Source organism: Oncorhynchus gorbuscha, linkage group LG06 (genome assembly GCF_021184085.1).
Source record: "Oncorhynchus gorbuscha isolate QuinsamMale2020 ecotype Even-year linkage group LG06, OgorEven_v1.0, whole genome shotgun sequence".
Classification (NCBI taxonomy): domain Eukaryota; kingdom Metazoa; phylum Chordata; class Actinopteri; order Salmoniformes; family Salmonidae; genus Oncorhynchus; species Oncorhynchus gorbuscha.
In genome coordinates, this window is record NC_060178.1 from 60,005,009 (window position 1) to 60,025,456 (window position 20,448).

The 20,448-nt window shown below is 44.5% G+C and overlaps 1 protein-coding gene across 4 annotated transcripts in view; it reads right to left on the minus strand.

Moving 5' to 3' along the window:
• Positions 1-20,448, minus strand: part of LOC124038167 (echinoderm microtubule-associated protein-like 4) — a 95,363-nt gene that overhangs the window by 48,906 nt on the left and 26,009 nt on the right. For 3 of the 4 annotated variants that reach the window (XM_046353689.1, XM_046353688.1, XM_046353692.1), the window contains exon 1: positions 7,974-8,458. The exons of the other annotated variant lie outside the window; for it this stretch is intronic. In XM_046353689.1, coding sequence (XP_046209645.1) covers positions 7,974-8,052 — 79 coding nt within the window. In that variant the 5' untranslated portion in view covers positions 8,053-8,458. Of the gene's footprint in view, positions 1-7,973; positions 8,459-20,448 lie in introns of those variants that run through there. 4 annotated transcript variants of the gene reach the window in all.

Sequence of the window (20,448 nt, forward strand, 5' to 3'; positions counted from 1 at the left end):
GGGGACGGTCTAAAGTTATACTGTTACAGTAGCACCTACAGATGAAATATTATGTCGCCTTAAAGGAGGCCTGGATAAGCCCAAAATGTGAGAAATATGCCAACTTTGAGCTATTATTTCTCAATTATGCTTTTAGAACCAAAATGTCAAATATATGTCAACAAATATTTCTTCCAAAGGAACATTTAAAGGTATTACATTTTCATGAAATTCCCAAAATCAACTTCTATTGTCCTGGTTTTGTATGGAATACTTTTGCAGTCATGGCCTCTGCTCTCTCCCAGCCCAGGTTACTGTCCCATCAGTGTTTGACAGACATTTGCTACTGGAGGACTCTCTCCTCCCCCTCCTTCCATCTCTTCATCCCACTCCTTCACATACTGTAGGTTTTAATGAAGGAGGGACAGCCATGCTGGATTTACATATTCACATGTCATTCGTTGTGCTTCTGTCCCCTGAGGTATATCTCCATGTATAGACACACACACACACACACACAGTATGCTAGATAGTGTCAGAGATCACTCGGGACTCAGTATGTTTTAACCATGCCTTCAGGTCATCTCATTGGACACGCTGGGACAGAGTCTGCATTGGGACTGGGCTAGAGAAACCACACTGCTCAACGTGTTAAAATACACACACACGCACCCTCTTTCTCACTCACACAGAGGGGGAGATTAAGGAGATTAAGGAGGGGCAGTAGGAGAACGTGGGAAAGCAGTGTGCACCTATGTGCTGATTCATGATCCCAGCCTCAGGCAATAGATAGTATTACAGTAAGCTAAAAATAATAATACATATGCACAAACGCAGACAAGCTACCGCGCGAGCACACACACACACACACACACACACACACACACACACACACACACACACACACACACACACACACACACACACACACACACACTTCAGTCTGAGTTTTTAGCTTTCATAATGACGTGGGAGTACAGCCATGCATTGACAAGGTCACTCATCATCTTACTCTCTCGCACCATCACTCTCCATCCCTCTCTTTATTGGAATCTGTCCTTTCCTTCTTTAAACCTCGCCACATGCGCTCTCATACTTCTGCTGCTTGGAGGGAATCCATTGACATGCACTCAGTGGCCAGTTTATTAGGTAAACCACCCGGTTCATGAAAATGGTTTGCTCCTACAGACAGTGCGTCACATGGTCCTGGTCACGGATGGGCTATTGCAGATGACCACATCGGGTTCCACTCCTATCAGCTAAAAACAAGAAGCGGCTTGAGTGGGCACATGATCCCAAACACTGGACAATTGAGGAGTGGAGAATTTTTAAATATTTTTTATCCCCCCCCCATTTCTGTTGCGTCATGCTGCTGACAGAGTCAGGATTTGGCGTAAGCAGTATGAGTCCATGGCCCCAACCTGCCTGGTGTCAACGGCAAAGGCTGGTGGCTTAATGGTGTGGGGAATCTCATCCTGGCCCACGTCAGATCCCTTGATACCAATTGACCGAAGTTTTCATGCCCCGAATAATTCAGGCAGTTCTGGAGGCAAGAGGGTCAGACCCGGTATTCTCGACCCCTCCCGTATCAGCCTCCAGTAATTATGCTGCAATACTTTGTGTCGGGGGGCTACAGTCAGTCTGCTTTATCTGGAGTATTTATCCTGTCTTATCCGGTGTCCTAGGAGAATTTAATTATGCTTCCTCTAACTGTCTCTCTTCTCTTGGAGGAACTGAGCCCCAGGACCATGCCTCGGGACTACCTGGCGTGATGACTCCTTGCTGTACCCATTCCACCTGGTTGTGCTGCTGCTCGACAGAGTTTCAAGTTCCTTGGTGTCCATATCACCAACAAACTACCATGGTCCAATGATACCAAAGACTGTCGTGAAGAGGGCAAAACAAAACCTTTTCTCCCTCAAGAGACTGAAAAGATTTGGCATGGGCCCCCAGATCCTCAAAAGGTTCTACAGCTGCACCATCGGTACCAGAGCGCCAAGTCTAGGTCCAAGAGGCTTCTAAACAGCTTCTACCCCCAAGCCAAAAGACTCCTGAACATCTCATCTTATGTCTACCCAGACTATTTGCATTGCCCCCCCCCCCCTCTTTTACACTGTTGCTACTTGGTTGTCATCATCAATGCATAGTCACTTTAATAACTCCACCTACATGTACAAATTACCCCAACTAACCGGTGCCCCCGCACATTGACTCTGTACCGGTAGCCCCCTGTGTATAGTCTCACTATTGTTATTTTACTGCTGCTCTTTAAATTACTTTTATTTCTTATTCTTATCTGTATTTTAAACTGCATTATTGGTTAGGGGCCCGTAAGTAAGCATTTCTCCACCTGTTGATTTTGGCGCAGTGACTAATAAAAATTAATTCGACACCTCAAGTCCTCAACTGGCAGCTTTATTAAATAGTACCCGCAAAACACCAGTCTCAACATCAACAGCGAAAAGGCAACTCCGGGATGCTCTGCCTAGAAGGCCAGCTTCCCTGCGTTGCCTCTTCACTGTTGACATTGAGACTGGTGTTTTGCCGGTACTATTTAATGAAGCTGCCAGATGAGGACTTGTGAGGCGTCTGTTTCTCAAACTTGACATTCTAATGTACTTGTCCTCTTGATCAGTTGTGCACCGGGGGCGTCCCACTTTCTATTCTGGTTAGGGTCAGTTTGCGCTGTTCTGTGAAGGGAGTAGCACACAGCGTTGTATGAGATCTTCAGTTTCTTGGTAATTTCTCACATGGAATAGCCTTCATTTCTCAGAACAAGAATAGACTGACGAGCTTCAGAAGAAAGTTATTTGTTTCTGGCCATTTTGAGCCTGTAATCGAACCCACAAATGCTGATGCTCCAGATACTCAGCTCAGCCTAAAGGCTAGTTTTATTGCTTCTTTAAATCAGCTGTGCTAACATAATTGCAAAAGGGTTTTCTAATGATCAATTAGCCGTTTAAAATGATGAACTTGGATTAGCCAACACAACTTGCCATTGGAACACGAGTGATGGTTGCTGATAATGGGCCTCTGTACAGCTATGTAGATATAAAAATATTTTTAAATTTAACCCGTTTCCAGCTACAATGGTCATTTAGAACATTAACAATGGTTCCACTGTATTTCTGATCAATTTGATGTTATTTTAACATACAAAAAAATGTGCTTTTCTTTCAAAAACAAGGGCATTTCTAAGTGATCCCAAAGTTGTGAATGGTAGTGTATGTCTGCCTATAATTATGCATGTGTAAATCTGTGTGTATGATATAGTGAGAGCGGAAAAGATAGAAATAAAGATTAGATCTGTAATCGTGGACTTTGTTTTCTCATTCATGCTGCTGCCTCTCACTCAACACCATTTTGATTTATGTTTTCCTTTCATTTGAGGGTGTGTACTTTGAAGAAAGGCGGCACGGGGAAGCGGGGGTACGGCGAGTACCTTGAACGTCGGTGAGAAGTGAGGGAGGGAAAAAGAAAAGGGAGGGACAGCATTTGCCAAATTAAGTGTTGTAATAAGAAGACAGAATACCAACTGGCCTACTAACCTCTCCCACAGCCCTAAGAGTGCCTCCTCACTACACACACACACACACACAGTATAGAAATGACTCATATCAACTGTTATAAACTGGGTGGTTCGAGTTTATAATAGCAATAACGTACCTCAAGGGCTTTGTAGTATATGGCCAATATACCACGGCTAAGGGCTGTATCCAGGCACTCTGCGTTGCGTCGTGCATAAGCACAGCCCTTAGCCTTAGTATATTGGCCATATACACCACACCTCCTCGAGCATTATTGCTTAAATATAAACTGTTGAACATTGTTACATATTACACACACAAACATACTAGTTACTCATTGACCAGCAGTGCATGGACTGGTGCAGTACTGCGTGGCTATGGCCATGTTCGTTCAAGCACAAAGCCAGGAATTAGTAACACCTTAACCGGCTCCCAGAACCACCCACCCCAGCCCTGCAGGCCTACTGAGACCATGAACTTATGGACACACCGCTATGATCTATGACACTCCCCTCCTTCTCTCTACCTAACTCTGTCTCACTCCATCTACAGCCTGAGCCATTACATTTTTATTAATCTCTTCTGTGTCGCTCTCCACCTCATGCCATGCCCAGTGCCACGCCCAGTTCGCCACGGAGTGTGTTGTTGACGAAATGCGCTTTACTAGCCTAGTTATACTCTACAACGCCATTAATTTTTTACATTTACAAAAACCCAAATGAAAAAAAAAATGGGTGAATTGTGTAGGCTTACCTTGGCCTGACGTTTTTAATAGCCGTGATCAAATACCTATTTTCCACCATAACTTGCAAATAAATTAATTAAAAATACTACAATGTGATTTTCTAGATTTGTTTTCTCTCATAGTTAAAGTGTACCTATGATGTAAATTACAGGACTCTCATCTTTTTAAGTGGGAGAACTTGCACAATTGGTGGCTGACTAAATACTTTTTTTGCCCCACTGTAGGTCCTGGATGGCAGGAAGCTTGGCCCCAGTGATGAACAGGGCCGTTCTCACAACCCTCTGTAGCGCCTTATGGTCAGATGCCGAGCACTTGCCATACCAGGCGGGGATGCAACCATTCAGAATGCTCTCAATGGTGCAGCTGTGGAACCTTTTGAGGATCTGGGGACCCATGCCAAATCTTTTCAGTCTCCTGAGGAGGAAAAGGTTTTGTTGTGCCCTCTTCATGACTGTCTTGAGTGTGCATGGACCATGATAGTTTGTTGGTGATGTGGACACCAAGGAATTTGAAACTCTCGACCCGCTCCACTACAGCCCAGTCTTTGTTAATTGGCGTCTGTTCAGCCTGCTTTTTACTGTAGTCCTCGATTATCTCCTTTGTCATGCTCACATTGAGGGAGAGGTTGTTGTCCTGGCACCACACTGTCAGTTCTCTGACCTCCTCCCTATAGGCCGTCTCATCATTGTCGGTGATCAGGCCAACCACTGTTGCGTAATCAGCAAACTTAATGGTGTTGGAGTAGTGTTTGAACAGGGAATACAGGAGGGGACTAAGTACACACCCCTGAGGGGCCCCAGTGTTAAGGATCAGCGTGGCAGACGTATTGTTGCCTACTCTTACCACCTGGGGGCGGCCCGTCAGGAACTCCAGGATCCAGTTGCAGAGGGAGGTGTTTAGTCCCAGAGTCCTTAGCCTAGTGATGAGCTACATGGGAACTATAGTGTTGAACGCTGAACTGTAGTGGATGAACAGCATTCTCACATAGGTGTTCCTTTTGTCCAACAAAGAGCTGCAGTTAGTTTCAGAAAGGGTGGCAAGGAATAAGTTAGTCCTAAACATAAAAAACTAAAAGCACTATTTGGAACAATTCATTCACTAAACCCTGAACTTCAACTAAATATTGTAATGAATAATATGGAAATTGAGCAAGTTTAGGTGACTAAACTGTGACTAAACTGCTTGGAATAATCCTGGATTGTAAATTGTCATGGTCAAAACATGTTGATACAACAGCAGCTAAGATGGGGAGAAGTCTATCCACAATAAAGACCTACTCTGCCTTCTAAACAAGACTTAACAAGGCAGGTCCTACAGGCCCTAGTTTTGCTGCACCTAGACTACCGTTCAGTCGTGTGGTCAAGGTGCCACAAAGAGTGATTTAGGAAAATGACAATTGGCTGAGAACAGGGCAGCACGGCTGGCCCTTAAATGTAACATTAACAATATGCATGTCAATCTCTCATAGCTCAAAGTGAAGGAGGGATTGACTTCATCACTACTTGTTTTTGTAAGAAGTTGAATTCACTGAACGGTAGGGCTGGGCAATATGGCAAATAAATTATCACGATATCTATATATTTTTTTAAGTCAATAACGATAATTACCACGATATTAATCAAATAAATGTTTAAAAAGGTGCATATCTGCTTCACACTCAAGAATGCCTGAACAAACCGTGGTTAGAGAGTTGGGCCAGTAACCGAAAGGTTGCTAGATTGAATCCCCGAGATGACAAGGTAAAAATCTGTCGTTCTACCCCTGAAGGCAGTTAACCCACTGTTCCCCGATCAACTGATTTACAATGACAGTCCTTCTTAACTGACTTGCCTAGTTAAATAAAAGTTAATTTAAAAAAGCATGTGAACTACACATAAAATTATACTTGAAGGAAAATTGTTTCATGTTTGCAGCCAGGGGTCAATTACATCGATAAGCCTCTTGAAACCTTCCTTTTCGACTGTGCTAATTGGCAGCATCCCTAGCAATGCAATGCATAATCGAATTTGTGATGTCTTTGTCTTTTCGATGTTTGCTTGTAGGACATAAACGCTGTCAGTGTTGACTGCTTTTGGGAAAACATCCCTAGATTGGCTGGTGCTTGAGGGGCGTTTTTATCAATACCGTGGCGCAAACTCAAACTTCCTGCATGTTCCAGACAGTGACTTTGCTTCAGATGTTGAATAAGGGTTGTCGTATTACCAGACTTTGTAGCCACTTGTCTACGGCACAATTTGCACCGAACGTTGCTCTGCTCTTTGTCGGACTTCAAAAAGCCAAACCACTTCCAAGTTACTGAAACAGTTTAACCCTTTTTATCAATAATTTATTTGGAAGCTGCTCCTTCTCCATGGCGATCACTGCCACTGTTTTCTTCTACACCACTCATTCTTCGTGGTTAATATTGGCGACTCCATCACTTCGAGGTGCTAAGTGGTTTTTAGTGGGCATATGTATACCTCTCCACGTGCACATTGTCACTTCTCCTCACGTTCCTGCTGTCGTCACAAAGGTGAACTGGACTGCTGTACCAAATTATTCTATATCGACATTATCAAAAATTAATCTAAACGTTTTGATATCGTTATTGAGGGAAGTAATTACCTCGATAATTATTGATATTGATTTATCGACCAGCCCTACCGAACGGTCCGCTTAAACCACTGGCACACAGCTCGGGCACACCCAAGCATACCCCACAAGACATGTCACCAGGTCTTTTCACAATCCCCAAGTCCAGTACAGACTATGGGAGGCACACAGTACTACATAGAGCCATGACTACATGGAACTCTATTCCACATCAGGTAATTGATGCAAGCAGTAGAATCAGAATCTTTTTATTTTTTATTTTTTTACATAAAAATACACCTTTTGGAACAACGGGTACTGTGAAGAGAGACACGGGTACAGACACACGCACATTGTAATATCGTTGTTTTACATTTTGTTTTGTAGATATGTAGTGGTGTAATAATGTTATATGATGTACTGTTTATCTTTTGTTTTGTGTGTGCTATAAGTGCCTTAATGTGTTCGGACCCCAGGAAGTGTAGCTGCTGCCTTGGGAGCAGCTAATGGGGATCCTTAATAAATACAAATACACTATCCATCCGCCTCTCTCTCACTCTTCTCACTGATACAAATCATCCCTGCTATAAAAAGACAGCTTTACTGTCTCAGTCCTCTCCTCAGACCAATCAGCAGCAGTCTCAATGGAGTGAGCTCTCTGAATGAACAGTGAATGGCTTGGAGAAAAAGAACATAACGATCCACACACAGACAGTAAAACGAGTGCAGAGGTAATTGTGTGGGCCCGAGTCTATGGATAAAAGAGTAAATGAGCGGCCACACACAGACACACAACACACACATTTTCCTACTTCTATAGTTTGACTACAGACCCACCACAGGATATGACCAACGCACGCTTAGAAAGTATTCTCCGTTAGAACCACATGCATGCCATTTCTGGTAAACCACACAGACACTATTGTATTGCAGAAGACAGATTCTGGAGCTAACGCCACCTCAAGTGCGTAGCTGGGGGGAAACCCCATAGAGCACACACACGCATCAATGAGCCTCCACATGGAGCTCGCGTTCCACTAACCTCCGAGCTTTGATTCTTTTACTCTGTCTGGGAACAGTAACAAAAGCAATACTACAGCAAAGCAGGGCAACGAAGGCTATTGTAGTACGGTTACAGAACAGTAGATTACCGGCGCAGTGGTTGTTCAGCACCGCGTTGGTGGTCGTAGAGTTGCATGCTGGGGCCACAGACACCGAGCCCTCCTCCATTCTCCTCTCGCTGCACACACAGAAACACCTCTTTGGCAAGATCCAGGCAGCTTCCTCCCTTTTTTACTGTCTGAGAGTGTGAGTGAGTTTGCTGGCTTGACCGATAGAAGTCTGCTGTGTGTGTGACTGTATACATATACACACCCACACGTGAGTGAGTGATAGAATATTCCTCGTCTTAGGCAGTCCAGTTTTTCCTCGCTCTCGCTTTCTTGAGTCTATTTCCTTTGTTACTTTTTTTAAAATATCCGGTACTAGTCTTCCTTGACAGCAGGCAGAATGATTATTGGTTGTCTGTGTGCAGAGAGAATGCTTTTGGTCTCCCCCTCGTTCTCCCTCGTCTGGGTCTGCTCTCTCCCCGACATGCGCTAACACACAGTGCCACCGATGCACGCTCACACAAAGCCCAGAGTGAATGAGCAAGAGAGTGAGGCAGGAGGAGGAGGAGATAAAGACTTTAAAAAGAAAACCTTGGCTGGCTCAGGGAGTGGCTAAAGCCGAGCTGTTGCTGTTGGCTCACAGATTTTTAACCTCTGGAGTGCCGACAGAAAAACAGCTCCTGAAAAAAAAATTGAGAAAGCAAGAAAGAGAGAGAACAAGGGAGAAATACAGGGAGGAGGGTAAGACCACGTAGTGGTGTCAAATTCCCCCTCCCCCAGGAGCCTTGCAGGAGTCCCTATACCCTACTCCCTTCCCCCTCTCATCCTCTCCCTGCTTACCTATCCCCTCACAGACTACTTTCACACACCTCTCACCATCACAGCAGTCACCTTACAGGACTGACAGTCTTATACCCGTCATCATACCCACTTAACCTACCTACCGTCTGACAAGAACCGTACCACCCTAATCACTATGCCACCTTTAGAACTTGGCAATTCAACAAATGAATTCCTAGATCTTATTCACGTACAGATTATAACATCACCCTAGAATTACAATGATATGATGTGAATGTTCCTTGAGATGATGTAAAATAACATTTTAAACTCCATGATCAAAACCTGGTCTGGTCGAAATGAAACCCACTGTTCCTCACATGAATGCAGGAGCACAGCCAGGCTACGGGGTCTGAGTGGGAAGCAGAGAGCACTATGATTGAAACCCATTCAGTGCGTTCCTGTCTATTTTTCACTAAGAATGTATCAAAGTTTGGGTGGAACAGAGTGCATCATGTGTGTGTATATATATATATATATAGGCATTCTGAAGGACCTTCTTTACCATGTTCATGTGTATGTCGGTCTTTAAGACCGCACATGTGTGCATAGCCTAACTCTTGCTAGCTACGTAGAACACAGATGAAACCAAACCTCAGCCCTGTGCCTTAGTGGGCCAGCATTCAAAAACAACACAGGCAGGGTTTTGTGAATTTGAGGCTCGGAGGGAGTGCGGGTCCCAGCCGATGGCGGCTTTCAAACCAGAGTGAACCATTTAACTCTCCACTGTTTGTGAATGGGGCACTGTCGCAGGGCACAGCCAGAAAGGGAGAGAGTGATGACAGAGAGAACAGAAAGGGGGAGATAAGAGAAAAAGGGAATGAGAGAGAAAGAAAGAGAAAAATGTAATAGAGAATTCTTTCAAGACAAGACTGACAAGTTGGAAGGAGAACAACAACTGGAAAAGGGACTGGTGACGAGCCTGGAGGAAAAGGAGAAACAGAAAAGGGAAGCAATTCCCACAATATATTTCTATAATGGGCTCTGCAATGACTCATGTTATGGACAAGGATGGGGTTCTCTCACAAGATGGATGAATTGAACAGGTGAAAGGAGGAGGGGCCAGTGTCAGCGGTGTGAAAGATGAGGTAGCCAACTGTGACACTGCAGTTGTCCTCTTAGAGAAGTAATGAGCTTTTAACACTTGACAGTAGGGTTGGGCAGTATCCAGATTTTCAGAACCATCATAACCTCCTCTCACCCTTGAATTTACGTTATTGCCGGTTTAGTACACAAATGGGCGCAACAAAAAGAAAAAAAAATTTAAACCCATTGGGCATCTATTACCAGAATGCTAACAAAATTAGCACAAGTAATAGCAAATGTGCATGGAGGCTGAAAGCTAAATACGCTAACAAGTGCAAATGAAAATAAAATAAATTGCAAACACGGGCAATCCAGCTCATAAAGTTATATAGGTAGGAGCTATCGAATGTCATTTTTGGTGAGTTTATACTTACAAGTGAATGTGAACAAGAGGCACTAGGGAAATGAGCAATGTTTTGACGCATGCAGTACTGGCTCTCCAGCACCTGTCTCCGTGTGGAGTCTGGAGTTGCTAGGGCAACGAGCCTGCCTGCTCTAAGGAGGGAGGAGCAGAGAACGGAGTGGAGAACAAATAGCAAGGAAATGAAGATAGCACTGGCAGCTGTGCAAATAACTCATCCAAAGCGCTTTGCCTACTCAAACACAGAAGAAATGTAACAATATGATGCCCCATCACCTTATTAATTCAGCAACTTAGATAGAAAGTTAAACTAGGGATCGTGTTAACGCATCATTTTCAGACAGGAAGGAAATATAAAAACAAATATCTTGCTGCGTTTCATAAAAACGGATCTAAAATGATTCTTATTGTAATTCCTGCTCAGCGTCAGACTAATTTTGTGCTTCGGTTGCACTTCTAAACTCGGGATGAGAATTCAGGATTGGGCATTCTATCCGCAGAGTGCTGCAACTGATTCTTAGTTTTTTTTCTTCTTCCCAGAAAAGCCATTTTTCTCCAATAAAATGCAAAACCAACTTCAAGCAAGACATTAGGAACTGTAGCTGGCTACATTCTTTCTATGACAGGCCAAAACATTAGAAATTATGGCCATGTGCCATTTTTGCAAAAAATACCACTTTTTCATTGTTTAATTTCATTGTTTTTTTTTATTCATTCACTAGCCAAATGTGTTGCACTAATCTATTTTCTGTGATGGAAATCTATAGTTGCACATCCCTGATCACTCTATTGAAGAAACAAAACAAACACTTGACTTTCAATATAAAATGGACCCCTTGTTAATACACAGCTACACTCAACTGCTCCCGCTTTGTCTAGTTGTGCTATTTAGAAATGGGACTGGCTCAACTGTGCTGGGGAAGTAAGGTTTATAATGTAAAAGAATGTGACAGTTGAAATAAGAACGGGATCGGATTTTAAAAAATAGCAACACATGTTCAAATGTATTGGAAAAACTTGAAAAGAAAATCATTTGAACAGTATTGATGCTATTGAAAAACCATCCTGTGGCCATTTCCAAATACCCCAGTATACCGCCCAAGCCTAACATGCTGACCAGACTGGACACGTAGCGTGTGCGAGTGTCGCAAAATACATTTAGAAATCCATGTTATTCAATTCACTTCACCCCACACTGCTCGCACGCGCCAACGAGCGTCTGCGATGCCAAGGGCTAAAATAGAACTCCTTTCAATTTCTGATGCAGATCGCATTGAAAGTCCTGCCTCTCCCATCTCCACATTGGTTATACCCACGTGGGTGATTGAAAGACTAAATGTTTTGCCGGTTGTCATGGTAAAAGTGTAGATGTCAATCACCATATAAGTTCAAAGATGAAAAAGCCTGGAAGGAGGAGAGTTGGCTGTTTTGTGTGGATTAATTGTCAGAGTAGAAGACCTTGTGCATTCAGGTAAAATAACAACTGAATGTTTATATCTCAGGACAAATTATCTAGCAACAGCAAGCTAGCTAAATAGGACAAATTAACTAGCTAAATTGCCATACAGGTTTAATGCTTTTCAACCTGTCCCCAAATGAATGTCATTGGTTCAGAGTTTGTTTTGATATTTTAACCTGCGTGTCGTGATTGCGTTTGGTGTAGGGGGACAAAATACATTTATGCACGATAGCGCACGATGCTGCACGTGCGTAGACGGTTTGGGTTCCGTGTAAGTGACAGACAGGTCAACTGTTGTGAGGTCAAAAGCCAGCACACAGAGTTCTCGGGAAGGGACGGTTTATCTCATACCTAAGCACAGTCAAGTCAGGTCAGCCCCCATGGCCGCTCAGACATGTGACACAACAACTCCCAGCATGCTTTGGTAGCTCGACGAGAAGTTGTGACCATGTTTGCAATCATTCCCAAAATACTTTTCCAAAACAATTTGCTGAAAATGTGTTGTATATCAATGCTCCTGCTCTCTACTTAAAACGTCTGGCGTTAGCTCAAGCTTGTACTGCCATCTGAAGGAAGATAGGTCAACTTTCCTCGCTAGCTTACAGCTAAAGCGAACCTAAATTCACTACCTTAGTACCTCGTTTGTGATAATACGCAAACCATAACACAAAACTGGCTGATTTCAAAGTGGATTGTCACCAAAAACCTTATTCATTCACTTAGTCTCCCCCCGCGGCACATCTCTCCCAGTCAGGACCATCTTTGCATGAGACTGGAACTGACTGTGTGTGAATGACATCCTGGGTCTTAAAGACACAGCACATACTTTGTTGTTATAAAAGAAGAGATTGCTTCTTCTTTGCAAAATGTTGATCAGTACCATCAAATAATTTCCAAACGTTTGACTGTTAGACATGGAAAAGTGTACAGAATTGCAAGTCAATTATCTTTAAAAAATATATATTTAAAAAAGCTAAATTATTGTGTAGAATTGCAGGAAATAAGCTTTAAAACTGCACAATTTTCTTTTCACCAACAAGAGGGGTGTGTTCACAATGCTGGAAAGGGGGCCTGAATGAAAAAGTTTGGGAACCCCTGAACTAGATGATCATTTCAGCACTGTTTTGATTAGGGACAGTGCCATCACACTGCTTTCAGTCTTGATAAATCAATCAATGTCAGAATTGTTTTTCTTCCAATGAATCTTCAATTGGATATAGGCTACAATTAGGCTGGGGGGGAAAGGATCGCTTAGTTGAGGTGAGTGCTGCTCATGATCATCTTGTCTAGTTGACTCATGTATTAATACTGATCAAAACATTTTGACAGCGTGTTATGTAGCGTAGCCCTTTACTACACTCGTACCCGTATATGGGTTGAAAATGGCAGATTTGGACATTGACGCGTACCTAAATTGGAACGCAAGTGGCTTTACAGCAAGATTCTATACATGACGTCAGAGCTCATGTCTCCGCATCACAGCTCTGTATGGGTTGACTGACAGCCGTTCCGAACTGGAGTACCACATCCCCACCGCTACTTGGTCAACTTTTGCACCCCGAAGATCATCGAAAATGAGGTAAATGCTGTAAATGAGGACTCCATATGCATATATTTTGAAAGATGAGACATTGAAGATTATAATAAATACCGCTTTGACGTTATACAAGCCAGCCAAACACCCAAATTTGCACTCCACATTTCCAGTTTATAATTTAGCTAGTCATGTTGGCAAAGGAACAAGCTTTCAAATTATGCCCACCTGACACAGATTGTGATTTATAAAATGGACCGTTTTTGAATTGCGTAAACAAAAACAGTAATTGCGTAAAGGGGGGGGGGGTGCAGGGCTGTGTTCCGAATCAAACAACTACAAGTGTACTTGCTCTAGTTCCTCAACAGCACAGCTAGGAGAGCTCAAAAATATTCTTATCAAATTACGGAACGTATCCAGAATATTTTCAGTTTTCATTATCAACAAATGTGGGCGATAAGTACAGTAAATGTCAAATACACATAAAATCAACAGCACAATGTTTGGATTCAGTCTCGTGAACTGCTGTGTCCTCACCATTGGTCTAATCATTTTCCCATAATCCCCAAACTTAACCGCTACCATGGTTATACATTCCATATTTCTTCTGTAAACATCATTTCAATGTAGTCCCATCCATAGGCCAATTCCCATGAGTGTAAGGGGATGAGTGCAAGTGGATTATTTTGCTCTTTACTCAGTCGGATAGGCCTCCTCTTGATCAAAAGCCTGTGACTTGTCTGATCAACGTGCTTCAACACCTGCATTGCTTGCTGTTTGGGGTTTTAGGCTGGGTTTCTGTACAGCACTTTGAGATATCTTTGAGATATATATACAACAAAAAATATCTAGTTAACAGAAGAAAGGAAGACAAAATAAGGACAAAAGAAGGACAGAAGAAAAAGGAAAAGAAAGAGGACAACAAAGTGAAACAGTCAGCACTTCTATTGCAACTTCGTATTTCGTCGTCCTAACGTAGTCTACACTGCTATCTGCCCAGCAGCTAGCCAGCTAGCAAACGTCCACCGTCTACCGAATAGCAGCACTGTAGAAACTATTACACTCAACTGAACGACTTGATTAGTGTAGTGTTAGCTAGCGACATAGTTGTCTTTGCTGTCTTCGTATCCAAGATAATTGTGTAGTTTAGAGCGTGTAGTCTTAGAGTGATTATCTTAATTTACCGAGGTTAGCTAGCCAGCTATTTGTCGTCCTTAACGTAGGAGACACTGCTAGCTAGCCAACAGCTAGCCAACGTCTACTGAATAGAACTTCCGCACTCAACAACCCGGTCGCATTCCGCTTCGCTCCACAGGTAGTATCACATTTTTCATTTTTCATTTCATTTCATTACAGCACAACGGTTTGATTTGTTTGATCATAGCTAGCTACATAGCTAGCTACATAGCCGTCTGTGTATCAAAGAAAATTGTGTAGTCTAGAGCGATTTTCTAGGTTAGCTAGCCAGCTATTGTCGTTCTTTTAACGCAACGTAACGTAATCAACACTGCTAGCTAGCCAGCTAGCCCCCGAATAGCAGCACTGTAGAAACTACTACACTCAACGGAACGACTTGATTAGTGTAGTGTCAACAACGCAGCCACTGTCAGCTAGCCTACAAAGTCAACAACGCAGCCACTGCCAGCTAGCCTACTTCAGCAGTACTGTATCATTTTTAATAATTTTAGTCAATAAGATTCTTGCTACGTAAGCTTAACTTTCTGAACATTCGAGACGTGTAGTCCACTTGTCATTCCAATCTCCTTGCATTAGCGTAGCCTCTTCTGTAGCCTGTCAACTATGTGTCTGTCTATCCCTGTTCTCTCCTCTCTGCACAGACCATACAAACGCTCCACACCGCGTGGCCGCTGCCACCCTAATCTGGTGGTCCCAGCGCGCACGACCCACGTGGAGTTCCAGGTCTCCGGTAGCCTCTGGAACTGCCGATCTGCAGCCAACAAGGCAGAGTTCATCTCAGCCTATGCCTCCCTCCAGTCCCTCGACTTCTTGGCACTGACAGAAACATGGATCACCACAGATAACACTGCTACTCCTACTGCTCTCTCTTCGTCCGCCCACGTGTTCTCGCACACCCCGAGAGCTTCTGGTCAGCGGGGTGGTGGCATAGGGATCCTTATCTCTCCCATGTGGTCATTCTCTCTTTCTCCCCTTACCCATCTGTCTATCGCCTCCTTTGAATTTCATGCTGTCACAGTTACCAGCCCTTTCAAGCTTAACATCCTTATCATTTATCGCCCTCCAGGTCCCCTCGGAGAGTTCATCAATGAGCTTGATGCCTTGATAAGCTCCTTTCCTGAGGACGGCTCACCTCTCACAGTTCTGGGCGACTTTAACCTCCCCACGTCTACCTTTGACTCATTCCTCTCTGCCTCCTTCTTTCCACTCCTCTCCTCTTTTGACCTCACCCTCTCACCTTCCCCCCTACTCACAAGGCAGGCAATACGCTCGACCTCATCTTTACTAGATGCTGTTCTTCCACTAACCTCATTGCAACTCCCCTCCAAGTCTCCGACCACTACCTTGTATCCTTTTCCCTCTCGCTCTCATCCAACACTTCCCACACTGCCCCTAGTCGGATGGTATCGCGCCGTCCCAACCTTCGCTCTCTCTCCCCCGCTACTCTCTCCTCTTCCATCCTATCATCTCTTCCCTCTGCTCAAACCTTCTCCAACCTATCTCCTGATTCTGCCTCCTCAACCCTCCTCTCCTCCCTTTCTGCATCCTTTGACTCTCTATGTCCCCTATCTTCCAGGCCGGCTCGGTCCTCCCCTCCCGCTCCGTGGCTTGACGACTCAATGCGAGCTCACAGAACAGGGCTCCGGAAGGCCGAGCGGAAATGGAGGAAAACTCGCCTCCCTGCGGACCTGGCATCCTTTCACTCCCTCCTCTCTACATTTTCCTCCTCTGTCTCTGCTGCTAAAGCCACTTTCTACCACTCTAAATTCCAAGCATCTGCCTCTAACCCTAGGAAGCTCTTTGCCACATTCTCCTCCCTCCTGAATCCTCCTCCCCCTCCCCCCTCCTCCCTCTCTGCAGATGACTTCGTCAACCATTTTGAAAAGAAGATCGACGACATCCGATCCTCGTTTGCTAAGTCAAACAACACCGCTGGTTCTGCTCACACTGCCCTACCCTGTGCTCTGACCTCTTTCTCCCTCTCTTTCCAGATGAAATCTCGCGTCTTGTGACGGCCGGCCGCCCAACAACCTGCCCGCTCGACCCTATCCCCTCCTCTCTTCTCCAGACCATTTCCGGAGACCTTCTCCCTTACCTCACCTCGCTCATCAACTTATCCCTGACCGCTGGCTACGTCCCTTCCGTCTTCAAGAGAGCGAGAGTTGCACCCCTTCTGAAAAAACCTACACTCGATCCCTCCGATGTCAACAACTACAGACCAGTATCCCTTCTTTCTTTTCTCTCCAAAACTCTTGAACGTGCCGTCCTTGGTCAGCTCTCCCGCTATCTCTCTCAGAATGACCTTCTTGATCCAAATCAGTCAGGTTTCAAGACTAGTCATTCAACTGAGACTGCTCTTCTCTGTATCACGGAGGCGCTCCGCACCGCTAAAGCTAACTCTCTCTCCTCTGCTCTCATCCTTCTAGACCTATCGGCTGCCTTCGATACTGTGAACCATCAGATCCTCCTCTCCACCCTCTCCGAGTTGGGCATCTCCGGCGCGGCCCACGCTTGGATTGCGTCCTATCTGACAGGTCGCTCCTACCAGGTGGCGTGGCGAGAATCTGTCTCCTCACCACGTGCTCTCACCACTGGTGTCCCCCAGGGCTCTGTTCTAGGCCCTCTCCTATTCTCGCTATACACCAAGTCACTTGGCTCTGTCATAACCTCACATGGTCTCTCCTATCATTGCTATGCAGACGACACACAATTAATCTTCCCTTTCCCCTTCTGATGACCAGGTGGCGAATCGCATCTCTGCATGTCTGGCAGACATATCAGTGTGGATGACGGATCACCACCTCAAGCTGAACTTCGGCAAGACGGAGCTGCTCTTCCTCCCGGGAAGGACTGCCCGTTCCATGATCTCGCCATCACGGTTGACAACTCCATTGTGTCCTCCTCCCAGAGCGCTAAGAACCTTGGCGTGATCCTGGACAACAAACTGTCGTTCTCAACTAACATCAAGGCGGTGGCCCGTTCCTGTAGGTTCATGCTCTACAACATCCGCAGAGTACGACCCTGCCTCACACAGGAAGCGGCGCAGGTCCTAATCCAGGCACTTGTCATCTCCCGTCTGGATTACTGCAACTCGCTGTTGGCTGGGCTCCCTGCCTGTGCCATTAAACCTCTACAACTCATCCAGAACGCCGCAGCCCGTCTAGTGTTCAACCTTCCCAAGTTCTCTCACGTCACCCCGCTCCTCCGCTCTCTCCACTGGCTTCCAGTTGAAGCTCGCATCCGCTACAAGACCATGGTGCTTGCCTACGGAGCTGTGAGGGGATCGGCACCTCAGTACCTCCAGGCTCTGATCAGGCCCTACACCCAAATAAGGGCACTGCGTTCATCCACCTCTGGCCTGCTCGCCTCCCTACCACTGAGGAAGTACAGTTCCCGCTCAGCTCAGTCAAAACTGTTCGCTGCTCTGGCTCCCCAATGGTGGAACAAACTCCTCACGACGCCAGGACAGCGGAGTCAATCACCACCTTCCGGAGACACCTGAAACCCCACCTCTTTAAGGAATACCTAGGATAGGATAAAGTAATCCTTCTCACCCCCCCCTTAAAATATTTAGATGCACTATTGTAAAGTGGTTGTTCCACTGGATGTCATAAGGTGAATGCACCAATTTGTAAGTCGCTCTGGATAAGAGCGTCTGCTAAATGACTTAAATGTAATGTAAATGTATATCAGCTGATGTACGAAGGGCTATATAAATACATTTGATTTGATCAACCAATGTGATTTTGTTTCACTGAATCTACGCATATTTGGTTAATTGGTCTCTCGCTGGGAACATAAGTGGGTGTTAGGCCTATAGCTCATCTATTTGTTCGCGCATCTACCACTGATAAGAAACATTTCGCATGTAATAATGTAGCCTAAATCAAGTGTAGGGCTACTATTTTGCTCGATCGCGTATAGGCAACCCTAAAAGCCTGCAGAGGTTATGAAATATAAACATGAGCGAGACTCATGCTTTTGAAAATATAAACTCAGCAAAAAAAGAAACATCCCTTTTCAGGATCCTGTCTTTCAAAGATAATTAATAAAAATCCAAATAACTTCACAGATCTTCATTGTAAAGGGTTTAAACACCGTTTCCCATGCTTGTTCAATGAACCATAAACAATTAATGAACATGCACCTGTGGAACGGTAGTTAAGCAATTAAGGTTACAGTTATAAAAACTTAGGACACTAAAGAGGCCTTTCTACAGACTCTGAAAAACACCAAAGGAAAGTTGCCCAGGGTCCCTGCTCATCTGCATGAATGTGCCTTAGGCATGCTGCAAGGAAGCACGAGGACTGCAGATGTGGCCAGGGCAATAAATTGCAATGTCCGTACTGTGAGACGCCTAAGTCAGCGCTACAGGGAGACAGGACGGACAGCTGATCGTCCTCGCAGTGGCAGACCATGTGTAACAAGACCTGCTCAGGATCGGTACATCCGAACATCACACCTGCTGGACAGGTACAGGATGGAAACAACTGCCCGAGTTACACTAGGAACGCACAATCTCTTCATCAGTGCTCAGACTGTCCGCAATAGGCAGAGAGGCTAGACTGAGGGCTTGTAGGCCTGTTGTAAGGCAGGTCCTCACCAGACATCACCGACAACAACAGGCACAAAAACACCGTCGCTGGACCAGTGCATGATTTCCTGCAAGACAGGAATGTCATTGTTCTGCCATGGCCAATAAAGAGCCCGGATCTGAATCCCATTGAGCACGTCTGGGACCTGTTGGATCTAAGGGTGAGGGCTAGGGCCATTCCCCCCAGAAATGTCCAGAAACTTGCAGGTGCCTTGGTGGAAGAGTGGGATAACATATCACAGCAAGAAGTGGCAAATCTGGTGCGGTCCATGAGGAGATGCACTGCAGTACTTAAAATGCAGCTGGTGGCCACAACAGATACTGACTGTTACTTTTGATTTTGACCCCCCCCCCTTTGTTCAGGGACATATTATTCCATTTATGTTAGTCACATGTCTGTGGAACTTATTCAGTTTAAGTCTCAGTTGTTGAATCTTATGTAAATACAAATGTTTGCTGAAAATATACGCAGATGACAGTGAGGACGTTTACTATTATTTTCCATTGGTATCATAATGTAGATACTCTCAATGTAAGACCCTACGCCTGCTCCCTAACAAAGCGGAGTGAGGGTGGGAAATAGATGAAATGTGGATTTTAAAAAAAACATGGGCTTGTGCTGTTTCAAAAGATGTTGGGGGGTTTCATGGAGACATTGACAGAATGTATTATATATTAAACTATGTACTTCTTGCAGGTTTTTTTCTTATTTTGATTGGCAATCTACGGGTAGGTTTTATAAACGTATAATATGAAATAGATTATGTACATGTAACCCCCTCAAACAAACAAAAAATCTAAATTGGCTACCAAAAAAAAAGTATGGGCTTGGGCTTTCAAAATATCACTTTTTTAAAATATTATGACAGCCATTCCACACATTGCGTGGGGAAAAACATAGGCTAATGCTTTTGCTGTTCATTAGGCCTACTCATCTCGTTGGCTGACGAAAAGTAAATGTGGACAGTTCTTCCAGTATCTTCAATATGGACCTCGGAATTGGAAAAGGACATGCACAGTTACGTCCCCAATGTGTCGGTCTTCACTTGTAGCCTGTGAGAAAGACCTGATCACATGACAGAGCCATGTGAGAGGCGCTACGGTTTGCGCAGCACACTCAGGGAGAAGGGCACAATGCAGCACTCCGGGCCACAAAAAGGTATGGATTTTTTTTAGGGTGCATGACAACCACAAAGGGGATGCCGCCTTGAAATTGGAGGCATTATCAAGTGCTCGTCAAATTGGGAATGAGAGACTATTGGAGTGCGTACAGCCTGAGCAAAAAAACAAAGCAGAGCTCATGCCTTTCAAGCAACCTTTTTCAAATCATCATTAGTCTCATCATTCAGCCTTACAATGTATTAAAAATCAAAACATATAGCCCAACGTTTGTAGAACAACTAAAGTTACATTAATAAATAAATTAAGCACATAGGAGTACCTATT